This window comes from Athene noctua, chromosome 5 (assembly GCF_965140245.1).
Source record: "Athene noctua chromosome 5, bAthNoc1.hap1.1, whole genome shotgun sequence".
NCBI classification, from domain to species: domain Eukaryota; kingdom Metazoa; phylum Chordata; class Aves; order Strigiformes; family Strigidae; genus Athene; species Athene noctua.
The window spans coordinates 17,052,174-17,074,910 of NC_134041.1; the positions used below are offsets into that span (position 1 = coordinate 17,052,174).

Below are 22,737 nucleotides of genomic sequence, written 5' to 3' on the forward strand. Positions count from 1 at the left end.
GCCCCGGCAGACCTGCTGGCTACTGGCAGCTCAACCACCACAAGCCTGCACCCCTCAGAGTCAAATTCGCTGCCCTTAAAACAGGAGTCACCAGCAAATGGCACCTCCTGAGACGGCGCTGAGTGAAATGCTTCATGCAGTCACCTGGGGAGTTCCCAAGCTGTAGGCTGAACCCACATTCATGGACTAATAACTAAAAATACAGTAACTGAGGAGGAAACGGGGAACCCCTTGGTCTAATTCATACTAAAAGCTGCAGGCAAAGGATACTGTAACATTCCACTGATGTGTTCATATAAATAGCACAGGCTACAACAGTGCTCATGACTTCAAAGCTGTAGAGTAACTCTGGGTGTCAATCACAAGCATCAGGATCTACTCTTCTCACTCAGAAATACATTTTATGTAGCCAAGGAAATAACTTGAATAGTAACATTTATCCCACAGCAGCACTAGGTTAAAGATGATACATGCCCTTCATTGAAAGAGAGGTAAGATTGGGAAAAATGTCTGTTTACAGACATTGCCAGTACAATCCTACTTTCAGGGGCAACACTGGATGCTCTGAGGGACCTACAGACAAGCAGTGTGAGGTTTCCTGATGGTCAGCCATTTTAGATCTGTAACATACTGGGCTTCCACTTGGAATGCCATGGGGCCTGATCCTCCTCTTGCATACAGTACTGCAGACCAGGGGTGACCCTTCCCTCTGCTGTAAAGTTTCATATATGTGAGTCCACTTGCTGAATAAAGACTGGAAACATGGCAAAATATTCTTTTGTGTTATATTGATGTGTCAGGTCACAGAGAACACAGTTCTTCAGCATGGCAGGAGTTATCCAAGTATTTTCCAGCTAATTTCTATTTTGAAAGGTAAATAGTTAAACTCCTTGAACAACTCCAGTCTGTCTTCTGCTTCCATTTTCTAACACAGGCATATTAAACTGAGTTGTAAGAGAATTGTAATCAGCTCTCAGCTAGTTAAAACACAGGCCTTCTGATAACTTACCCATCGCCTTCCCTTTCCCTTATAAGCACAATTAATTCCTCATTTTTAATCTGAAAACCAAACAGCCATTGTTATGCATGGCCTTCAGTTGTGGATTAACATGTCACCACAGGTCAAGATGTGAGGATAAAATAAAACACTACATTACAGTGTAGTTAGGACAGTGCCAGAATCCACAAACTAGATTTTCATAACTAATCCATTTTTTTAGAGAGCCAGGAATACAGCCAAACCTCATGAATACTTTTAAATTACTTCTAAAACACCCATCAACTGTTTATCAGGAATTAAATGCCAAGGACATCAGCTATTGGTTGGAACTGCTAGCACATGCTCAGGGCTAGATACTATACTGTAAGGATCTTAGCTAACGTTGTTCCATGCTTCAAAAGCAAGTGCACAAAGGATGCTTCGGCACAGGAGGGAAAAACACATGCATCTCAAAGGCAAAATAAAATTCTGCATTGATTTACTGCCAGAAAATTATTACATCTCATCTGCAATGTTTTAAGATCAAGCAGTGTGTTTTGTTTCAGCTTACATAGTCAGTGTGGGTTAAGTGGATCTTCATAGTCAAAACTTGGTGAGCATCTGGCTTAATTTTTATTTAAAGAAAAGTGTTTCAGAAGATAATTGTAAAGGATAATTAATAGTCTAACAGAAATGAAAGAGATCACTAATCAGCTAGTAATAGATATATATATATACATATTTTATAAAAAATATAAATAGGTACATGCACACACATAAAATTCCTTCTATGGAGACAGCTACAGAACTGATCAGAATTATGATCTAGCGGAGGGGGGAAAACACATCATAAAACAAATCCAAATTAGTTACAATTGTTTTCATAGCAATCTATTCTATTATACAGCCAGCATAAATATGGTAAATATTAATTATTAATCTATAAGTTTAACTGTTCCTATAGAACTAGGTAATAAGCACACACAAAAAATAGTCATTTGGTTTTACAGTGTTTGACACTGAGAGCTTTATTAAATTTCTTTTTATGTCCTCAAGCAGTTTTTAACACCTGTCATGACAGGTCAGATTCCTGCCATTAGGAAACCTACTAAAACAAGTCATGGTTGTTGCTGTTTTTTTCCTAACCTATCTATCAAATTGTTCAAACGAAATATGAGTTGAAGGTATTCTGCAACTACACAAATCTGTCAAATCTATTTAAAGGGCCTACATTACACAAGTCTGAAGGGTTTTATTTGAGCCTCCAGTCTAGTATTTTGTCTTTGGTTTTAATATTACATCCATAAATCTTCAGAAGTTATTCTAGCATATTAATCAAGTGATAATGTCTGAAATATTAGAATATTTAAATATCAAAAGTTGGGCATTGATAAAAAAGATTATAGAGAATGAAAGTCTATTTTTCTTTTTCTTTTTTTTTTTTTTAAAAAAGCAAGCCAAAATGTTGCAGCACTTAAATGTCTATTCTCACTTGAATTCCAGTTTATCAAAGAGGCCAAGCTGATTTACAGCAACTCTTTTGGTAAGTACTTGCATGGGTAATAGTTTCCAAGTCATCATTCTGCACACACAGGGGTTTTTCTTCCTCTGGATAAACTGTTACTTTGTTCTGATTTTAAGTTAAATTCAAGTGATCACATTTAATTAAAATATGTTTATAGTAACAGTTCCATCTGTAAACCAAAGAAGGCCAATTGCTTCTATTATAGGAAACAGTTCTGGAGCTTCCAAAAAGTCATTAAAAAGTTCATGTATTTACATGGCAACATGGATAAATTAACTCACCTTTGGACCTGGCAATCCTGGCAAACCTGGATTACCATGTGGTCCTGGAATACCCTATAAAAAACAAACAAACAAAACCAAAAAGGAGTCGGTTTATTCAGTACTCTAGTGAATAAGTGTGAACAGTTTGCAGAGAATCATTTTACTGCATCATTGTTGCTTTTAGAAGCACTGGTTGGGATTTTTCAAAAGATTGAGAAATAAAATACGCACACCATCCTAAAAAAATAAAAGTGAAGTTGAGTAATTCTCAACAGGTATTTGGCACACAGGCACTGCAATGTTTTTCTCTCCACCTATAAAACTTGGAAGCATAGGATAAAAAAATCACAAAAAAATCACATTCTGAGGTAACCAGCTACACACTCCAAAGAGAAGGAAGTGGATCAGTTCTCAATGAGCCAAAGCAGTGCATTCCACCTTCTCCAAACAAATCACGAACAAAACCCCTTCATCAACCTGATTTTCTTGCAGCCAGTGTAGAAAATGGGCTTGTTACTAAGAGAGTTGGATTTAAACCATTCCAGGAACAGAACAGACTATCTATGCCTTCCATGGTAAGTGTCTGTTCCTGCAATACACTCAGCAATCCTCACTCCTTGACAAACTGCACATTAGGGAAGATATTTGTTGCAACGGCTGTCAGCAGCTATTCATCTTCAAACACTGAAGGACCAAAGTGGTGAAAACCTATCCCTGGTAAGTCTGCAACAAAACTTTTGTTGAATTTATTAATGCTAAAATTCAACCCAAACAATTAATCCAAATACCAAAATAAGAAGAATAGTTTTCAGCTTTCTCATATATTCAGCAGCCCAACAAGATAAACTCAGTGCCTGTCTTTCCCTCACATGAGACTGAATTTACTAATTATACCTTGCAGAAACACTGAAAGCTATCTGTTCAGTGCTCTCTCTCACTAATGACAATGTTGACATAACTCCACAGAAACGCTAACCCCATGTGTTGTTTGAGAGATTAATTTGCACACTGGCAATTTTGGAGGTGCTCTCAGGGATTTAGAAGAAAGGAAACAAATAGAAAATGCCAACACAACCGCAGTGCTGAAGTGGCTCCTAGCTTTTGCTGCTTGCAATGTTATTACCTTGGGACATAGTCCTGCAACACAGAGGTGCAAAAGTATCCTCATGAAATGAGACGCATCAGGGGAATTTCATCTCATCACTGACTAATCCTGAAATTGCTGAAGTTTCACTATTGAGAAACTCTGAACAAGTCAAGACACTTGGAAAACCTTAACTGTCAGGTATGGACTTCTCTACCAAAGAATTACAGAGATCAAAATCAGTTTTTAATGCAAATCTCTAACCATTAATCAGGCACTGATGCCATGCCCAAAGTGTCGAACTCATGTGAATCTCAATCAGGATCAGGTCTGGACACACACCCAAGAGACCACGAAGGCGGCCCTGGCAATGCAACTCTGCATTCTGCTGCTTCCCTTCGACACCTTGAATCAAATTTCAGGATCACAAATAGCAGCTCAGGTGAAGGAAGACAGAAGTCACAAGGCAGCCTGGTAGACGTGGACGTGAACTTTGCACCAACAAGGTTTTACGTGCTGTTTGGCTCAAAAAGCTCCTCTATCATACCATGTGTCTTCACTAGCTGTATTTACTTGGATTTATCAATGTTGTACAAACTACAGAGCACTAACATTTAAAAGACAGTTTTATAGACTTTCTTGGCCCATATAAATATGGATTTTAAAATCAGAATTACTAGTAAATATTCATAAAGGCCATTTTCATACTTTTCCAAGCACCCTACCATAAACTGTCTCTTCACATTGGAAAGCACGTCTTACTCAATAATTAAGACAGAAAACTCATATGATAGAGCACTGTCTCTTCAGTACTCTATACCTGTGAAAAAAGCCCTGCAGAAAAAAACATATGGGCAGCCTCCTCAAAACCAAAGACAACTTTCCAGTTGTGAGGATCTACTTGGGTATGTAGGATTCTGCCTCTGAAGCAAAAACTTTTAGTCATTCCTGGCAAAACTGACTGCTCACGGCTTGGATGGGCACATAATGTACTGGGTAAAAAAACTGGCTGGATGGCCGGGCCCAAAGAGTTGTGGTGAACGGAGTTAAATCCAGTTGGCGGCCAGTCACGAGTGGTGTCCCCCAGGGCTCGGTTTTTGGGCCACTCCTGTTTAACATCTTTACTGATGATCTAGATGAGGGGATGGAGTGCACCCTCAGTAAGGTTGCAGATGACATCAAGCTGGGTGGGAGTGTTGATCTGCTCGAGGGTAGGGAGGCTCTGCAGAGACCTGGACAGGCTTGAGCCATGGGCTGAGGCCAACTGGAGGAGTTTCAATAAGGCCAAATGCCGGGGGCTGCCCTTGGGCCACAACAACCCCCAGCAGCGCTACAGGCTTGGGGAGGAGTGGCTGGAGAGCTGCCAGTCAGAGAGGAACCTGGGGATGTTGATTGACAGCCCGATGAACAGGAGCCAGCAGTGTGCCCAGGTGGCCAAGAAGGCCAATGGCATCCTGGCTTGTGTCAGCAATAGCGTGGCCAGCAGGGACAGGGAAGGGATCTGACCCCTGTACTCGGCACTGGTGAGGCCGCACCTCGATTCCTGTGTTCAGTTTTGGGCCGCTCACTACAAAAAGGACATTGAATGACTCGAGCGTGTCCAGAGAAGGGCAACGAAGCTGGTGCAGGGTCTGGAGCACAGGTCGTACGGGGAGCGGCTGAGGGAACTGGGGGTGTTTAGTCTGGAGAAGAGGAGGCTGAGGGGAGACCTCATCGCCCTCTACAGCTCCCTGAAAGGAGGTTGCAGAGACCTGGGGATGAGTCTCTTTAACCAAGTAGTAAGTGATAGGACAAGAGGTAATGGCCTCAGATTGTGCCAGGGAAGGTTTAGACTAGATGTCAGGAAGTATTTCTTTCCAGAACGGTGTTGGAATGGGCTGCCAAGGGAGGTGGTGGAGTCCCCATCCCTGGAGGGCTTTAAGAGTCGGGTTGACATAGCGCTGAGGGATGTGGTGTAGTTGGGAACTGTCAGTGTTAGGTTAATGGTTGGACTGGATTATCTTCAAGGTCTATTCCAATGTAGATAATTCTGTGATTCTGTTATGCCAGTCATATCCTCAAAGGCACTATGCAACATAAAAAGCTGCGTTGTAAAAATTGTCAGCTCTTACGTAGAAGGATAATTTGAAAAAAAGATCCAAGAAGTCAGGAAGATACAAATTGGAAGGAATGCTTTTCGTTTTGTACTTTCCAGTGTGTATTGTTCACTCCCTTGCCTCCAACTGCTCTAAAGCATCAGTTCGGTTTTCAGTCCCTCTGACCAGTGCACTTTCCTACGCAGTCAGACCAAGTTTTGCAAGCCAACAAAGCTCAGGATGTTCAACACACTACTGAGCAGCAGCTTGTTTAAATGTTCCTTGAAGGTTGAGTCGAAACTCCTCCCACACATCTGCTGAGCCTTTATATAAACTGCTCCCTTATGTCCAACTTTTGAGTTGCCTAGATGCGTGCACTCCAGCCATAACCACTTACACCCCCCAAATACCATGGTCTGCAATAACCTACACAATAAATCCTCACCTGTTCTCTCCAGATGCCCTTCCCCTAGAACCCCTCAAAATCATCCACAACCTCGGGGACTCCTTGAGCATTTTTTTTTGTACACAATTGTGCAAGCACGGATTTTTGCATCAACTAGTCCTCGCAGTGGCACAGTCTTCTTCCGTGCTCTTGGCAGCTGGGGCATGGGTTTCTGCTCGCTGCAGCAAACCCTGTGCTCTGCCCTGGCACAGGGCAAGGCTACTGTCCTTGCTCATGTTGGGGTGTGCCCAGCCACACAAAATAAATGTTTGTTACCCCAGTTCGTTTCTTGGGCAAATTACCCAGGTGTCTATCACCCCATTTATCAAGCTGCTGTAACACAAGAGACTAAACCAGATTTTTGTGGGTTTTCTTCCCCTCCCCCTCTGTCTTGCAGTGGTTAATTTTGTATCCACCGCCTGCTCCTCTGTGGCCCTGGCATGCATTGCTCACTCCCCCTCATTCCAAAAACAAATGAATATGACCTTAGATTACAGCAGATGGGAGCAGCATGGAAAAGCTAAAAGTTAGTATTACAAGCAGCAAAAGCTAGATATTATACAAATGTAACAATCTCCATGTACGCACCCATACATGGAATTAACTATGCTGGAGGCTCACAGCAGGAAAAAAACCTGTTTGCTTTGCAATACTTTAACCTATCTGCCAAATGTTAAAAATCATACACTTTCATAATCACCAAGCATATTGAATAAAGTTGAGAAAAACAAAATTATGCAAACTCCAGTTTGATCACTGGTGACCTGCCTAGAGCTACAGAAGAACATAGCCATTTTACTCACCCGAGGACCTCTCTTTCCTGATGGACCAGGTAAACCTGGAGGACCTGGAGGACCCTGGTGATAGAGAAATCAAAACAATTGAGGCTAAAACCTGATACAAGGACAGTATCGCAAGTCTGAATCAGAGCAGTTCTTCTGATGACTTAATGCTTGTGCAGACCTTCTCAACTGGAAAACCAATTCCCAAACTACAAGCACGTATGTTTTTAATCTTGCTCTAAATCAGATTTCTGTTTAGAAAGTATCTTATGTCAGAGGAATTGGAGCTAACAATCTAGATAGTAACTTTTACTGAAGCGTATTTGTATTAAAAGGAAGAAAAGATCAGTTCAAGGATTAGAAACAAGCAAATGTAGTGTATTAAAAAAAAACAAAAAACAAAAAACCCAGAGAATAATTAAGCCTTTTTAATAAGCATGCTGGTATGCCAAACACATTTTAGAAAAGTCAGGAGTAACTGTGAAAAAATGAGATACCACCTCACAGAAAAGACAGACATAAAATAGAAGAAAATAAACGTGGACAAATGGTTGTTCAGTTTGCTATTAAAAGCTTCTGATAAGAATAACTGGTAGTAAGTTTGCCCTTGTATATAATGAATAGCATTCTCTTTAAAGAAAATGCAGACTTTTAATTAAAATACTAGTATATAACCAGATGTATCTTTTGCAAGTAAATTAGATTATTAGTGACTATAAGAATATTAGAAAATGTACAGCCTCTGTATATCTAGTTGTTTTGACCGTACAAACCTTTCCTTTTCTGTGATTGCTGTTCACATTCAAAACCCCAGGATCTACCTCATTGTACTCAAATATGACTGAGAGCTAGACTAATATCTGCACTAATTTATATTAGATTTCATCTATCACACTTAGGTCCTAAGGAGGCATGGGCTATTCTTAAGGGTAAATTCAGCTCCCATCCAAATGACAACACAACCAGTCCCAGCTTTAACAGAAACCAGGGACTTCCACTGCAAGGGAAGATGGGCATCAAGAAAGTCAGTCCTCATGAAGGAGGTCAGTGGATGACAGCAGGAAGGGATTTAACTTGCTCTTTTACCCAGGCTTCCTTGTACTCCTGTGGGCTGTATATACTACAGCCTCTCAGCTGAGGCACTAAGCAAATATGCTATCATACCTGCCCATCACCACACAACACTGCTGAAAGCTGGCAAGAATACCAGGGAAATCAGAAGACCAACTATGGTGGCTGAAATGGCCAACTTGCAGGCTTTGCAAAAAAGGGGAAAAAAAAAATATAGAGAAGGGAAAGAAAGACGAACATCCTTTGGGCTTTTTATTAGCAACAAATGAATCATTTTATTTAGACAAAAGTTGCATTTTTAAAAACCTAAAGTTTTGTGGTAGTGATATTTCTTTTTCCTTGGAAAGATAATGTCACTGGCAGAGAAGATAGTGCTGATTACAGACTTTAGGCATTGTCAAGCCAATTACATTAATTTGGCAAAAATACAGACCACTTTAGTCAATTCTGGGAAAAACACTGTTGTTCTGAGGAAGAAAAAAAATAAAGATTTTTTTCTCTTGAATTAATCATAATAATCTAGTCTAAATAATCTAATTGTCTAATTGTAGTCTAATTGATTTATAGTTGGGAATATTTGTATGTCCATATATACTGCATTAAGTCATGCTGAAACCTATACCCTGTGCTTCCCTCTCCATGTAATTTAGAAGACAAATCTGTGTAGCAGTCTTGGTCTTCAGGTCAAACTGTAACATATCATACTTACAGCGTGGGAGGTTTGCTATTCACCCTGACTGTGTAAATGCTCACTAGCATCCTCATATTTTTCTAAAGCAAAAAGACCCTGCATTTGACAAAAAGAATGTAGCAGACACATGGAAAGCTCTTGACCTGGCATTCTTGTCCAGGTCCAAAAACCTGCCTGAAATGGCACAGAGAGTTCCTACCCTGTCACTGCCAAAGTAGTATGTTTTCTAATATCTTCTCTCAAATTTTAAGTTAAGAGATGCACTCTGCTTAGAAAATTATCCTGGGACTACAAAGGGAAACATATTTTTAATTAAGTAAAATAGTTGCAACTAACATGCATTCTTTTGTGATTTCTGGTACAAAGTTCTTCTATATCCCTATTTCAGATGCTTTCTACATGTCCTTAAAAATACATGAACAGCCAAACCCCACCATTTTCCTAATAGAAATCTTAATTAATATTTATTAAGATCCCTGATCTTTGCTGCTGATTTACTGAATGAGGGCAGTGAGAACATTTTTCCTATGTGACACTTTTTTTTTTTAATTAGTACCTGCTTCCTTTGCAAGAAAAAACCCACCCAAAACCTGAAAACCACTCTCACTTTGATTACACTAATTTATAATTAGTTATCTCTCTTCATCTAACAAAACACAAAAAGAAGAAAATCTGATCACAACCAAGCCCTCAGGAACCCCTAAAAAAAGCAGTAAAATATATTTTGCAGCCAGAGATGAATAATGCTTTCTCAAAGCTTTCTAAAACAAAGTCAGCTAGATGAAGTCTCTGGTTAGCACCAGTAACCCTGGTGTTTGATTAAAGTATTAACAAGGCCTCTCCTTAACCAGAGCACAGTACTCCTTAACATCCAGCTCAAACTCCTCTCTGCTGACAGCAAACTTAGAGCACATGTAAGTCTTCCCAGAAATGCTTTTCTGTCTAGTTTTAAGAATTTATTCCACCCTACGTACTTCTTCAACCTGCGAAAGCAACTACAACTTCAAATCATCATGGCTTGTTTTTATACTATCTAGGAAGTTATTCATGCCTCTTAGGCATCCATGTAAGCCATAAAAGTCAACATCTGAGAGTAAGCCAGTCTCTAAAACCAAGGCATTAGTCATGTGTTTTAATAGCTTTTTCTCCATCTACTGGAAACAGTAATTAAACAAACCTGAAGCAATTAAAAGCATGAATGTGTTTTTTTTGCATTTGACATTTTAACCGCCACCAAAAAAAGTAGTGACTTCGTGTAAATATTACTGACACAAATTTAAATTGAATTTATTTCATAAGATCTGTTTGCTCAAAACAGATATGTACCTTAAGAAAGGTATTATAACTTACTGTCCTTAGGAACTGTAAAAATTTCATTTAGCTATCGAGAGGAGAAGCTCAAGTTCCAAACAATTACAGCTTAATCCTGAAATAATAAAAGTAGATGCTACTCTTCCAAAAATTTTCACTACCTCTCAAATAGTCATTGGGATGAATGTAATGGTGAACTTTCAGACATTTTCTAGGATACTGAAGCCATTCTATGCATGAATGTGTTTTAAACTTATCCTGTACCAGAGGTAATGGGAAGCATTTCATTTACATATAACAATTTCAGATTCACAACAGTAAATTCTGTATTAAGTAGCTGAAACTCCTGCACAGGCATATGCTGATCCTTTTGCCATTCAGTACCTAAATCATACACACTGAAGTTTCTCTTGCAACACAACTATGGTTTCTCTTTAAAAGGCATTTGACTACACCCTAACCACTCAACCTCAGCTCACCTCAAACACTTTTTTAAAAGACTGAATTAAAGAAGGATATGAGTTGAATGCTTGAGCTGTTAAATACCTAAGGCAGGAGGTCTTTCAGCAAAACAAAACCACCATGAACCTTTCTGCATATCATCACCAACATACCTGAAATACAGCAGGGAAGAACAGCAACATCAGGCTCCAAACCTTTTCTCAAAAATTCTCTATGAAAAAAATTTCCACTTTTAACATTGCTAATATCACCTGTTCTACTGTGTAGGTATGTATCCCTCTGATTAGCTGTATTTTTCTTATGTCCCACCTAAAATTTCCTAGTCTGCCTTGCCATACTTCTGTGAACAGGCAAAAAAGTATCTTCATTGACTCACACTTGGCAGAACTGTAACATTTGTCCCTTACTTTCATTACTAAGCACACTTCTTTTGTAACATTTGCTCAGAATCACATTTTCTATAACCGCAGCACTGTTCCTGCAACCTTCTGCAGATCCTTCCAGTCTGTCTACATCCTTTTTAAAGCTCATCACCCAAAACTGAGGACACCTCTCTGAACTGCAGCCTCAGCATACCCAAACCAATAGAAAAATAACCTCTGATATTCACCACTCGTGGTCATGTATCAAGCACCACAGTGGTAAGATACATTCATTCTCTAGTTCATTATAACATCACTCTATCACAGTCATCTGACTGCCTAACCAGTCACTCCCTCATCCTCTATTTGTACTTTTAATTTCTGTACTATTGCACTAAGATTCCTCCCCTCGGTTTTAGACCATCTGGAATTCTGACACTCACAATTCTTCTACCTACTCCTAGTATGATTTGTCTACCTTTTTAAAGCATATTACTTTATACAGATATTAATTATTGAACAACAAGGATCCTACCAAACATGAATGTCCACCTATTTTTTCTTCTCGTGCTATTTGCATTTCACTGGAGAAAAAAAAAAAAAAAAAAAAAGCACACTTCTCTTTCCAAATGCCCTAGAGCAGTCAGTCACTTGTCTATAATTAACCTCCTTTCTCTACAGCTGTGGAAGTCATTCCCTTTCTTCATCAAGAATTCCTACAACAGTCAAAGTAATGCCAACATCAGAGGAATATATATATATGTATGTATGTATTTGGGTTATGGATTAAGGTTTTTCAATATTGTTATGCAGAAGATAAGGAAATCACATCAGTTTCAGGGGAATAAAATGAAATGTTAAATATTTAAGAATAACATCTTTTTGCTACTAAAAATAAAGCAGCAAGAATCTTTTTAGCTAAATTTTGAACAGCAAACGTTTTTATCTGAATCAGCAGATACTGAGATAGATTTCTCAACCTGGGCAGGGAAATGTGAGGGTTACCTGCACAGCTAAAAATGCATGAAAGTCATTGACTGCCTGTTACATCCTCTGTGGCCATGGAGAGCCTCAGCAAAAGATTTTTTCAACTGAAAAATAAGTTTAGAGTGAAATAAGCTAAAGCGTGAAAGGGTAGCTCAAAGTGAAATAAGTGAAATAAGCACAGAGTAAAAGGGTAGCTGATGCTACTCTTACTGCTATTTAGCACCATATTTAGGATCTCTGAACTGCCCTCTCTCAGGGTTCTCACTCTCAGACCTCTTGGTTGGAATAGAAGCATCTCATCCAGGACTCAATCCTGCCTAATGCAGGACTTGCATTTCCAACTCCTCCTGGCAATATCTCATGACTGCTTCTCCTTACCAACTAGATAGCCTAAGGTGCACAACATTTTGGTCTTCACAATCCAGAAAGCTTTTCTAATAGAGGAAATTAATTCCTAGCTCATTTCTCAGGGGAAACCAAATCCTGTGCAAAGAGGCCTGCAGATGCAATTACCTAGCAGCAAGTAACGTAAATAAGCATTTCAGTTCACATCAACCCCTCCTTCTACCAGTGTAGGACTCTGTATCACGTTACTGCAAACTGTTTTAGGACTGTGCAATGAAGAATACCAGTTTGAAATTTGAATGTTAAAAATACACACCAGATTTATTTTTTAAATCTTTATGCAGTGCCAACACCCTCTGCAACACAAAAAGGAGTGGCTCATCAGATGAATGGAGCATCTTTCCCTCTAAACTAGTGGTTCAAGAGACCACATTGTTCCACCTTAAAATCACTTTATATTTTTGTGGGGAATTTTGGTCATTGCAATTGTTAGAATTTTAATCCGGGTCTTAATAGTTTTGAATAAATAGGTGCCCTTTTCCATTTGCTATCCATAAATGAAAGCCTGAATTCTGGAGCCCTGCTTTGCAGCAGTGGGTGAATGAATTCCACAGCTGTGGGGTCATGGAATACAAGGGGCCTAATTATACAAGGCAAGAATCAGTTCTGGTAGATGATTAAAAGCTAAAATGAAGCTGAGGAGTTTAAGAACCACAAAACCTAGTTCTTGTCTGTCAACTCCAATAGAACAAACATTTCTGAGTCAAAATCTTGAAAGAAAATTCAAAGCAACCACAAATAATGAAAGAAAAGAAAGAAAAAAAGGTGTGTGGGGGGGTGCTCATAGCTCATCAGGAGTTTTTGCTGCAAGGGAAGTTTGCAAGTTCCTCAGTGCTGCTTTTTTAAGCTCCCCATTGATAAGACTTTGTGGGTACTTATGTATTAAAGTGTTAGAGCCACACATATGAAAGCTGGATAATCACTGGTCTTCTCTACGTGAGTGTACCAAACTAAAAATCAAACCAAGATCACCTCTTCAAGTCTGAAGCCAACAACAGTGGCAGGTACTGTACCACGCAACCTCCACAGAACACAATCCTTTCCAAATTCCTTTATGAAAGGACAAGGCCACGCAGAGACCTCTTCCCCCTTTGACATCAACCTTTCTGGCAGTACAATGCTTTAGCTTTACCTCTGTTCCAGTGGGTGCTGCTGGCCCCTTCAGGCAAACTAGTGACCACAAAAATCCAGATTAAGTTCCCAGATCTGCCACAGATCTCTAAAACCTTGGGCATGTTATGAAAATCCTGACCCAGTAAAACAGCAAAAATGCACCATATCCATTGCTACCGACTATACCAAACACAAGGTCTGTTCTAACTGTCTTCCTAGATGAGACAAACTTCTGCATCCCCAGTCTGTAAAACAAGCATAGAAAATGCTAACACAAACATCTCTGAACTCTCCAAATTAGCTATCATCCACTGTATGTATAGTGTCTGTGTCTAGGAAAAAAAACAGAGCATTTGCTTGGTGTTTCTTAGTAATGCAAACCAACAGCATTCTCAGCAGCCACTTCTGTGCCATGTGAAAAAGAATGGATTTAATTTTCTTGGCTGTAACTGACTGAAATCACAATGTACAAGCTATGGGCTAAAGTTAAAAGTTTCAATTAGCAGTTATTAAACATCCCAAGCTCCAAAAATGGAAGCTAACCTCATGTTGATGGCAGCTACATACTTAGTCTCCATTATGTCTCCATAAATACTATTGTAAGGGACAAAAACAAAACCAAACCACTTCACATTCAAAAAATATTAAGCAAGAGCACCCCTGAACTTACATGAATTATTTGTTAACACATTTTTCAGTTGTGTAACAATCCTTTTGCATTTGGATCCTACTTAGAGTAAAATTGAATTTTTAAATATATTTTCAGTTGCTAACTACCTTAAGAAACCTTTACTTTTAAGAAAAAAAAATATATCAGTGCTGAAAGAATACATTGCATAAATTTATGGGCACATCCAAATATATATTAGGAGCTGCTTAACAGATATGAAATTGCTTTCCAGTAATAACCAGACAAATGCACACACAGAAAAAAAGAGAACAAGTGGAATTATCTACTCCATGCTACGCTTTAAAAATTTTAACCAAAAACTCATAGACAAGCACTATCACATTACTCAGGATAGGCATGAACTGCTGTTCTTTCTTGTCTAGCTACATATCTATTGCTCCCATTTTTATGTATTAAAAAGTTTATGAGCCCTGTGCACACAATAAAAAAGGACAAACAAGTTTCTACTGAAATCACTACTGTGCACTTGCAATTGTTACAGGGATCACTTACCCTACGAACTGAAAATACGCCACAAAATCTTGTAAAACTGTTCTGAACATCCCTTTACATGCAGGTTTGCATGACCCCGTAACCTTTGGTTATGAATGGTTTTACCAGTCCGGATTCAGCCACTGATCTCTTTCTACAATTATGAATTTTGAAAGCATTGTTCAAATGAGAAAACTATGTCAGTCTTCCAAACAGCCTGATTGTTCTTTTCACAGATCAGCGTCTACATTTTTGTACTGTATGAACTTATCCTGTAATTTTATTAAGTGAGCAGACTCCATAATTATCAGTTACAAACATCTGGCTGCATTTCAAATTTTAAAGAAGTCTGGGTTGCTTACCACTTCACTAAAATGTCAATGTCTTGAATGTCTTCCTATTCTACCAGTAAGTGAAAATATACAACACGTACACCAAAATTACATGCAGGAAAGAGACATACTTAAGGCAGACAAACATTTGTACAGTACAGCCTGGAGAAGTTGCAGTCACAGCTTTGGCATGCTTTGCAAGGTTTCTTTCAAAGCCTCTGTTAAATGTATGTTGCTGCATTATAGTAAAAATAGTAGTAAAGATAACTTACAGGAGGTCCAGTTTCCCCCTTTGGACCTCTGACAGTTTCCATTTCAAACATTTTGTCAAGATCTTCATAGTCATAAACATAATTATCAATGCTAATTTCATAACTGTTTTCTGTGTGGTAAGTCTCATCAGCATCGAATGCACCTTCCTGCCCTGGACTGAGCTGATTATCCAGAGTGAGATCAGCAGGCAAACTGTACAGGGTCGCATTGAAGATTTGCTGCTTTTTGCTTGGTTCATCTAAATGCAGTTTTGCTTTGTCCATTCCCTTGCTTTTACTTTTACTCTGTTTTACAGGGGAGATCAGAGAAGGTTCACTTTGTCTGCCTGCATCTTCCATGGTATTATCTAAAGTATTTGGATACGATCCTGTGGGGGTTGTAGTGATGTTTCTTTTTTTCCTTGTCTCCTGCTGATGAAGAGGCAGATCAACATTCTCCTGGAGTTCTGTTTCGGGCCAAGCTTCCAGCAACAGAGGTTTGGCCTCTGCAAACTCTGATGCAGAGACATTTCTTGACTCAAAGTGTTCTGGTAGAAAGTGAATCTGAGCAACACTGGTAACAGGAATGTTTGATGCTTCTCTTCTTCTATAAGCTGATATACCTTCTGTCTGGCTTTTCTCATCAGTCATCATATTTGAAAAAATATCCAGCCCATCTGACACATGTGGAGCTCCTAGCAGAGATCGATATGTTTCAGCCTGGCGACACTGCTGTTTCACATATTTACAATAGTTTGCAGAGGCTTCTGCAGAGGGAATAATATCTAGCTGACATATAACTCCTTCAAAGCTGACAGAGTGAGAGTTCATCCTTCCCAGGGTAAATAAACCATCCAAATCAAATGTCTCCACTTCAGAAAGTATTTCCCTGCTATAGTACTTTTTTCCACACTCAGCAAATATTGAGACAGTCTTGCCTCTAATGTCAATGGCAAATGAATGCCATTGTTCATCATGAACACTATAATCAAAGTATACGGACTGCTTCCCTCCAGTGTGCACCACTACCTTTCTTGGTAGCAGCTGGACACCAAACTGCAGTCTGCTTTTGTTCCTAATACTGAAAAGGAAAGCATTATTTACTCTGTATGAGTACAACCCAACCAATATGGTGAACTGCTGCCCTAGATTTGATGGTATGACTTGAATGATGGGGGACTCAATATGTGCATCACTAGTTAGCACAACTCCTGATATGGTTAGACGAACACCCTGAAGTAACAGAGGTGATGTCGAGGGCACTGTCGTCTCTGAGGGCTGCTGAACATCTTTCACAAGGCCTAGTTGATGAAGAACATCTATTGCTGTAAAAAGAAATAAAGGCATACTGTTGATTTTGTTTAAGAGCTCATAAATTCAGATCCATATAAACAAATGTATGCACAACTTAACAAATCTGTACTTCCCAGAGCATATATACTGCACACAGCAAGGCCATCAAATCCCTGTGTAAGGCACACCAATCTTTCACATAAATCAAAGAAATAAAGCCAGAATAAAATTTCCATCTTTAAAAAAAAAAACAAAGCCACACAAAAAGGCCCACATAATGCCCATTGTAGGTTAATCCATTTATGAAACTGAGAAATCCCCATCTGCGGCCTAACCTTTTCACAGTAGTCAGTGAACTCACCTTGTTAGTTCCTTATTTGTTCGGCTAATCCTGCCTACTCTTTGAGCAGACAATTTATTTTTTTTAACTTTAACTTTTTCTTCACAAAGCCTTCTGCAGTAAAACCATGCTTTTCCCCTTTATCTAACAAGCTTAAATGAAAGCATTTGAGGAAAGTGTTGCTTTGTTTTTAAGAAAGGTCAAGCTATTTATAACACAGTAACACCTCAATACAGCACCAAAAGATAGTCACTGTCTCTAAGCAAAATACAAAGGTAAGCCTTGCCAAGGAGCTACTACATGCTGCAGAGGTAATTCAGCTGGCACCTGGGAAGAATTGCTGTGCTTCCACCAGGGAGCTCTCCTCCTGCTAAGCAAGGCCCTGTGACATTACAGAGCTGCCTTCAGAGGGAATTGTCCTCCCAGTGGGATCACCCTTGATTGTACGTATCTGTGCCAAAATTAGAGTAAAAGAAAACATTGATCTTCCCAAGGGGAGATGTAATGGTGTGTTACTGCCTCCTCTCCCTCCACACAGTTTACTTGCTGGGGTCGTGGATGAACTCTGCAAAAGCAAAAGTGGTGAAGAGCAAGGAAAGGGAAGAAATGTCAGGACCCAAGCAGTAGTGCTCCCATCTTCTGGCTCGTCTGTCCTCCCAGAAAATGCAAGGCTGCAGCTACCCAGACAAGATACTGAATTAAGAGTGCTCTTCACAGCAGGAGACAGCAGTGGACATTAAGGAGACAGAGAAACCAACTGTCCTACTGATTTATGTCCTATAGATTTGGCTTTGGCATATAGAAGTCTGGACAGGAGACCCTCCTACAGGGTGGAATGGGTAGGTGTTTCCAGTATTGGATCTTCTCGTGTCTTATATAATGTGAGCTTTGTGCTTTAGCCCTTTTCTTAGCCTGGACCTTATAGTATCTCCATCTTTTACCTGGCTAAATATCCTCACCTAATAGGTAGAAACACATCCAGCCTCCTGATAAACTGAAATCATAGCTGACCTGTGGTAAGAAATCAAAGCCACTTTCCTCCTAAAGGGTAAATCAATGGTCAAAGATGACTGAATCCATTTAGTGTCACCTAAATCAGATTTAGGCATGTTGGAGTTGATGGTCATAAACACCTTCCTTCAGAATGAATATAAAGACATTATTAGATCCCTTATGATGCAGCTGAAACACTACAAAGGCTTCAACAGGAGCTAAACTGCATGTCCCCAGCAGTCTTGCCATAGGTTCACAAAATAAGACAGCATTTACAGCACTGATTGGTAAAACTGCTTGTCTGGGTGTTTGTGAAAGGTGCTACAGAAATACAGCAGAGATTGAGACAAAACACAATCATGAAAATAAGAGACAAGAAGGCTGGGGGCTAAAACACGTGACATGAGAAAAGGCTGAAGGAGCTACATTTATTTGGCCAGGAGATGGGAGAATCTAATTACAGTTGTCTATTATCTGAACTGGAGTTATAGGGAAAACAGAAAAGCTGAGGAGTAACAAGCACAAGCTGCAACACAAGATTCATTCCATTCCAGCTCCATACAAGGAAAAAGCATTCTCACCACAAAAGTGGTTAAGTGCTGGACCAAGGGGCCAGAGACATTGTGCAATCTCCATTCTTGGAGATTTTCAAAGCCCAACTGGACAGGACCCAATAACCTGAACTAACTTCAGCATTGACCCTGATCTCAGCAGGAGGTGGGACCAGATGAGTTCAAGGTCCCTCTAATCTAAATTTTCTGATTTTCTGCACAAGGGGAAATGGAACATTGTAGCTTTCATAAACATCACCGCACATAAGCGTAGGGTATCACCTTTTTTGGAACAACTGGCTGGACGTTCGCTTCAGTGAACTACCTATATTCAAAATGACGAGTAGTATCTTAACAGTTGCACTGATCTAATAAACTTGACTGGGAAAAGACTGGCACATTACATAGCATTTAGCTGAGCGTACTTTTATTAGCACACTGCACTTATATTAAGTAAATAAAGCTATTAAATGGCATAACAAAAATTTGGAGTAACCAAGAAAATTAAGGATTCTCTGTTATGTTAAGAAAAAAAGAGCAACTGAAACAAATGGATGTTCACTCTTAGTGGAAAAAAGGTCTCCTTTCCCAGTCTTCCTTTTCTCTGTTTACTGAATGTATTCATAGCAAACTTTAAGAATAGACAGATGTTGGCTTAGTTTCTGTGGTAAATTATGAAGAGACTGAGATTTCCTTGAGAGTGATTTATAAATTGGAAGTAAAAGCATCAACCTGAATGCACTGTACATCTTGAAAATTAATTACACACCTTGTAGTGTTTCTAGTCATGTTTGAGATTCATGGATGCGCCAAGATTATCCTGGCGGGTAGCCAGCACAGACAGAGGTATGGAGAAAGCATATCTTTACAGAAAGTCATGCGTACGCCAATTTCTCAAGATGTTTTGCCTCAGAGCAATTCATTTACTATGGCTGTATTTTTATCTGTCAAACTGATAACAGAGGTCAGGTTATAATAGAGCTTTGAAGCACAATGCATCTGTTAATGAACCACCACACTTTCCCAGGACTCTAGCCCTGCATGGCCTGCATGTAGTTATGGGGAGGAAAGCTGTACTTGTATTGCCCTTGGGAAAGCTCAGAAGAAACACAGGTCCTGAGCTCTGGGCACTGCAGAGGTCTTACACATGCAAATCATACCCCAAGGCTGGAGACACCATTCCAGCACTTCTGTGCAGTGGCTGGGCCAGCTGACTGCACAGAGAATAGCTAATAATCTAACCTGAAGTTATGCCTAAATATCTCATCCTAACCTGAAATATTTGGCAAGAACTTGTATTTCAAAGTATTTTTAATTATATATTTGTATTTTAAAATAACAATGCACATGATCTGTCCAAAGTATTATAAACTGAAGTATACGATAAAAAGCTAAAATTGGTTTAAAAGTCAATTAAAAAATGACACTTGAGTATCGCTACTAAATCTCAAATTGCAAGCAAAATTGCCAAAATTTTGGCAGTTCTGATTTGAAAACAGCACGTTGTTTAAAAAAAGGAAAATCGTCTGAGACCATGATGAGAAATAAGACACATTCTCCACATCCTGCAAACAGATTTCTGCGAACAATGACAGGTCCTGAGAAAGCTAAACACAAATACATGCTGTGTGAAAAATGACAGCAAAAGATTAAGTATCAACTAATTATTCCTTGCTGACTTGCTGCCTGTTAACCCACTGTCAAGCCAAAAGGCTGTTCCAAACTTTCTTGGCCAGTCATTTCATTTCTGGTCCAACATGTATTTTTATTTCATTTTAAGGCTTTCAGAAGCTCTTGGCAGTACACAGGGGTTTGGGAGCAGGCAACCCTCTCAACTTGTTCTCCCAGCATGACAACCACTATTTTCTTCACTTATCAGTAGTCAGTTTTCTTTGGTTACCCACGTCTGCATAACATCTGTCTTCACTTACTGTTTACTCAACTCATTAGCGCCCCAAATTGTAACGGCTCATCTTCCTGAAGGAAAAGTTTGAAGTTTTTGGTGTCAAGTACTTACACCTTCTAGGAGGACTTTAAAAATTTACAACCTTATGCATCATGAGGGAAGGGAAAACCTAACATGGGCTTTGGCAAAAAATCTTCAGACCCTCCTGTTGCACCAAAAAAGTTCCAAAAAGGAACTGGGAGGGGGGGATGAGGGGATTTGGCTATTTGATTGCACACCCTATTCCATTTCATTCATTCCTCCACTACTTCCACATTCCATTAATTTTCCACATCCTTCCATACTCATGACTACTCTGAAGGCAGGATATTTGGGGTGCTCTCTCCATTTCAGCAACCCTAGTATACACATTACCCGCCTTCCCTTTACCAGTATGGGTAAGTCATTCATCAGTCAGCTCCACCAGCACTGAGAGTAATTACTCATCAGATTGCCCATTTCCTAGGTGATGCTGCACCTGCAGTTGGGTAAATTAAGATACCTGCTGCAACCAATGCTCTCCTGGTCACCAGGCTGAGTGACTGTCATGGGAAAGCCAACCAGATACATTGATTCTGTATGTTCTTGAGCCACACTCAAAGTACTATTCCCAAAGGTTGAAACTGTATCTTTACGTATTTCACTGAACACAATTTACAGCAGCCTACCAAAATGAACAAGGCATAGCTTCTCAGGTAAAGCATGCACAGGCTGTCTCATCAGCTTGGGAGAAATGGAATTTTAGTCACTCTAGCTAGCATCTTCATATTTGGCTGAATACTTTTTACAACTGCCAAGAAAATGTTAATAACAACTTAAGTGTTATGTTCCTAACGGGCAGACAATCCCATTACTGGACAAACTCTAAACACTGCAACTGGAATAGTGCTAACTCTGCAGGTTATATACTGAGGCTGAGAGATACACTTGAGCTGCTCTTTTTGTGAGGAGTCTGCTGTTCACTGAACTGCTTTTTGCACCCTTGTTTACACACTGTGCAAATAAAGTGCATGACAGACCAAATTCCCCCACAGGCAGAAAGTTGCATCAAGGTTCAATGCACCATTTTGATCCCAAGCAAGCACTTAAGGAAAATGAAGTCATGTATGGCATCTGTGCATGGGGATTGAAGGTTCAGTAACGTTTCTCATATGGCAATCTAGAAATCCTGTTGAGTAATATTAAAAAAAAAAAAAAAAAAAAAAGAGTAAGAAAGCTCCTTCATCTGCTGGTGACAAAGTAAAAAAAAAAATCAAATGTGAGAATGTGAGCATGTCAAGACTCTTTACCCCATTTTTGCAAAGCTCTGTGCATGGAGGTACTCTCAGCTCAGAGGCAAATAGCCTCAGACTGCACCCACTCTCCCATGTTGCTGTTGACCACAGTCCTGTAGCCTTCACAGTGCTCGCCTGAAGTTTTGTTAGAAAAGCAGTTCTCAGGCTGAGGCACATGAGAAGTGAGAGAAATTGTTTATTTCTTTGCAGGAGGAGGAGGGTGGACTGGAGGGATGAAGGCAACTCAAACCATCGCTGCACACCTGTCTCTGGCAACCCTTACCTGCTCCCACTACACCAGGAAAGTGCAAACTGCCTCCCAAAAAGAGCCTCTTCACTTACCATCCCCCTGGCCTGGAACAGGGCAGTCCACACACATCTATGGGTGCTACCCCTCCTCCAATGAGAACTTGGTCCAACTATTAGAAAATTCTGGGAAAACCCCATCATCACAAAAGCATATGTCCCCCACTGAGCTGAATGTGAAAAATCAACAATCAATCTTACCAGGAAAACAATGAGCAACTAATGGAAGGCAAAACTACAAAGAGAACAGGGGCAGGGAAAGCAACTGAAGGAAAAAACCAAGCTTTGCCAGTCACGAGTAATGATGAGAAGGAAAAAGGCATTGGTGAGAATAGTGGTGGGAGGCTGCTAAAATATCCCACAGGGCTCTAGCAAAACATTATCAGGAATGAGTCTTGCCTTAACCATGCAATCCATCTGTTTGTATTCAGCTGAGTGTTTGCAATTAAGATACTTACCAGCCACGGATGACCTATTTCTTGCTTCACCTGTACAGTGAAGGAACATGGCAGAGAAGTGATGCTGCCACTCTCCTGGCAGATTAGAAATGACTAAATGGCATGTTAGCCTCCACCACTTTGGGATGCTAATGTTCCCATCGCAATCTCTACTGCAAGCTGCACATCTGGTGCAGTTATAACAGCTGGCAGATTAAAAAAGAAACTAAAAACAAGACAACCCTATTTCCTCACTAACATCTGCATCTGAATACAAAACCAAATGAATACACAATTT

At 39.8% G+C, this 22,737-nt stretch overlaps 1 protein-coding gene across 2 annotated transcripts in view; it reads right to left on the reverse strand.

The window, feature by feature from the left end:
* COL24A1 (collagen type XXIV alpha 1 chain) overlaps positions 1-22,737 on the reverse strand; it is a 154,977-nt gene that overhangs the window by 124,924 nt on the left and 7,316 nt on the right. For both annotated transcript variants that reach the window (XM_074906511.1, XM_074906512.1), the window contains exons 3-5: positions 15,322-16,625; positions 7,175-7,228; positions 2,786-2,839 (exon numbers count right to left, since the gene is read on the reverse strand). In XM_074906511.1, the coding sequence (XP_074762612.1) occupies positions 2,786-2,839; positions 7,175-7,228; positions 15,322-16,625 (1,412 nt within the window). The remainder of the gene's footprint in view (positions 1-2,785; positions 2,840-7,174; positions 7,229-15,321; positions 16,626-22,737) is intronic.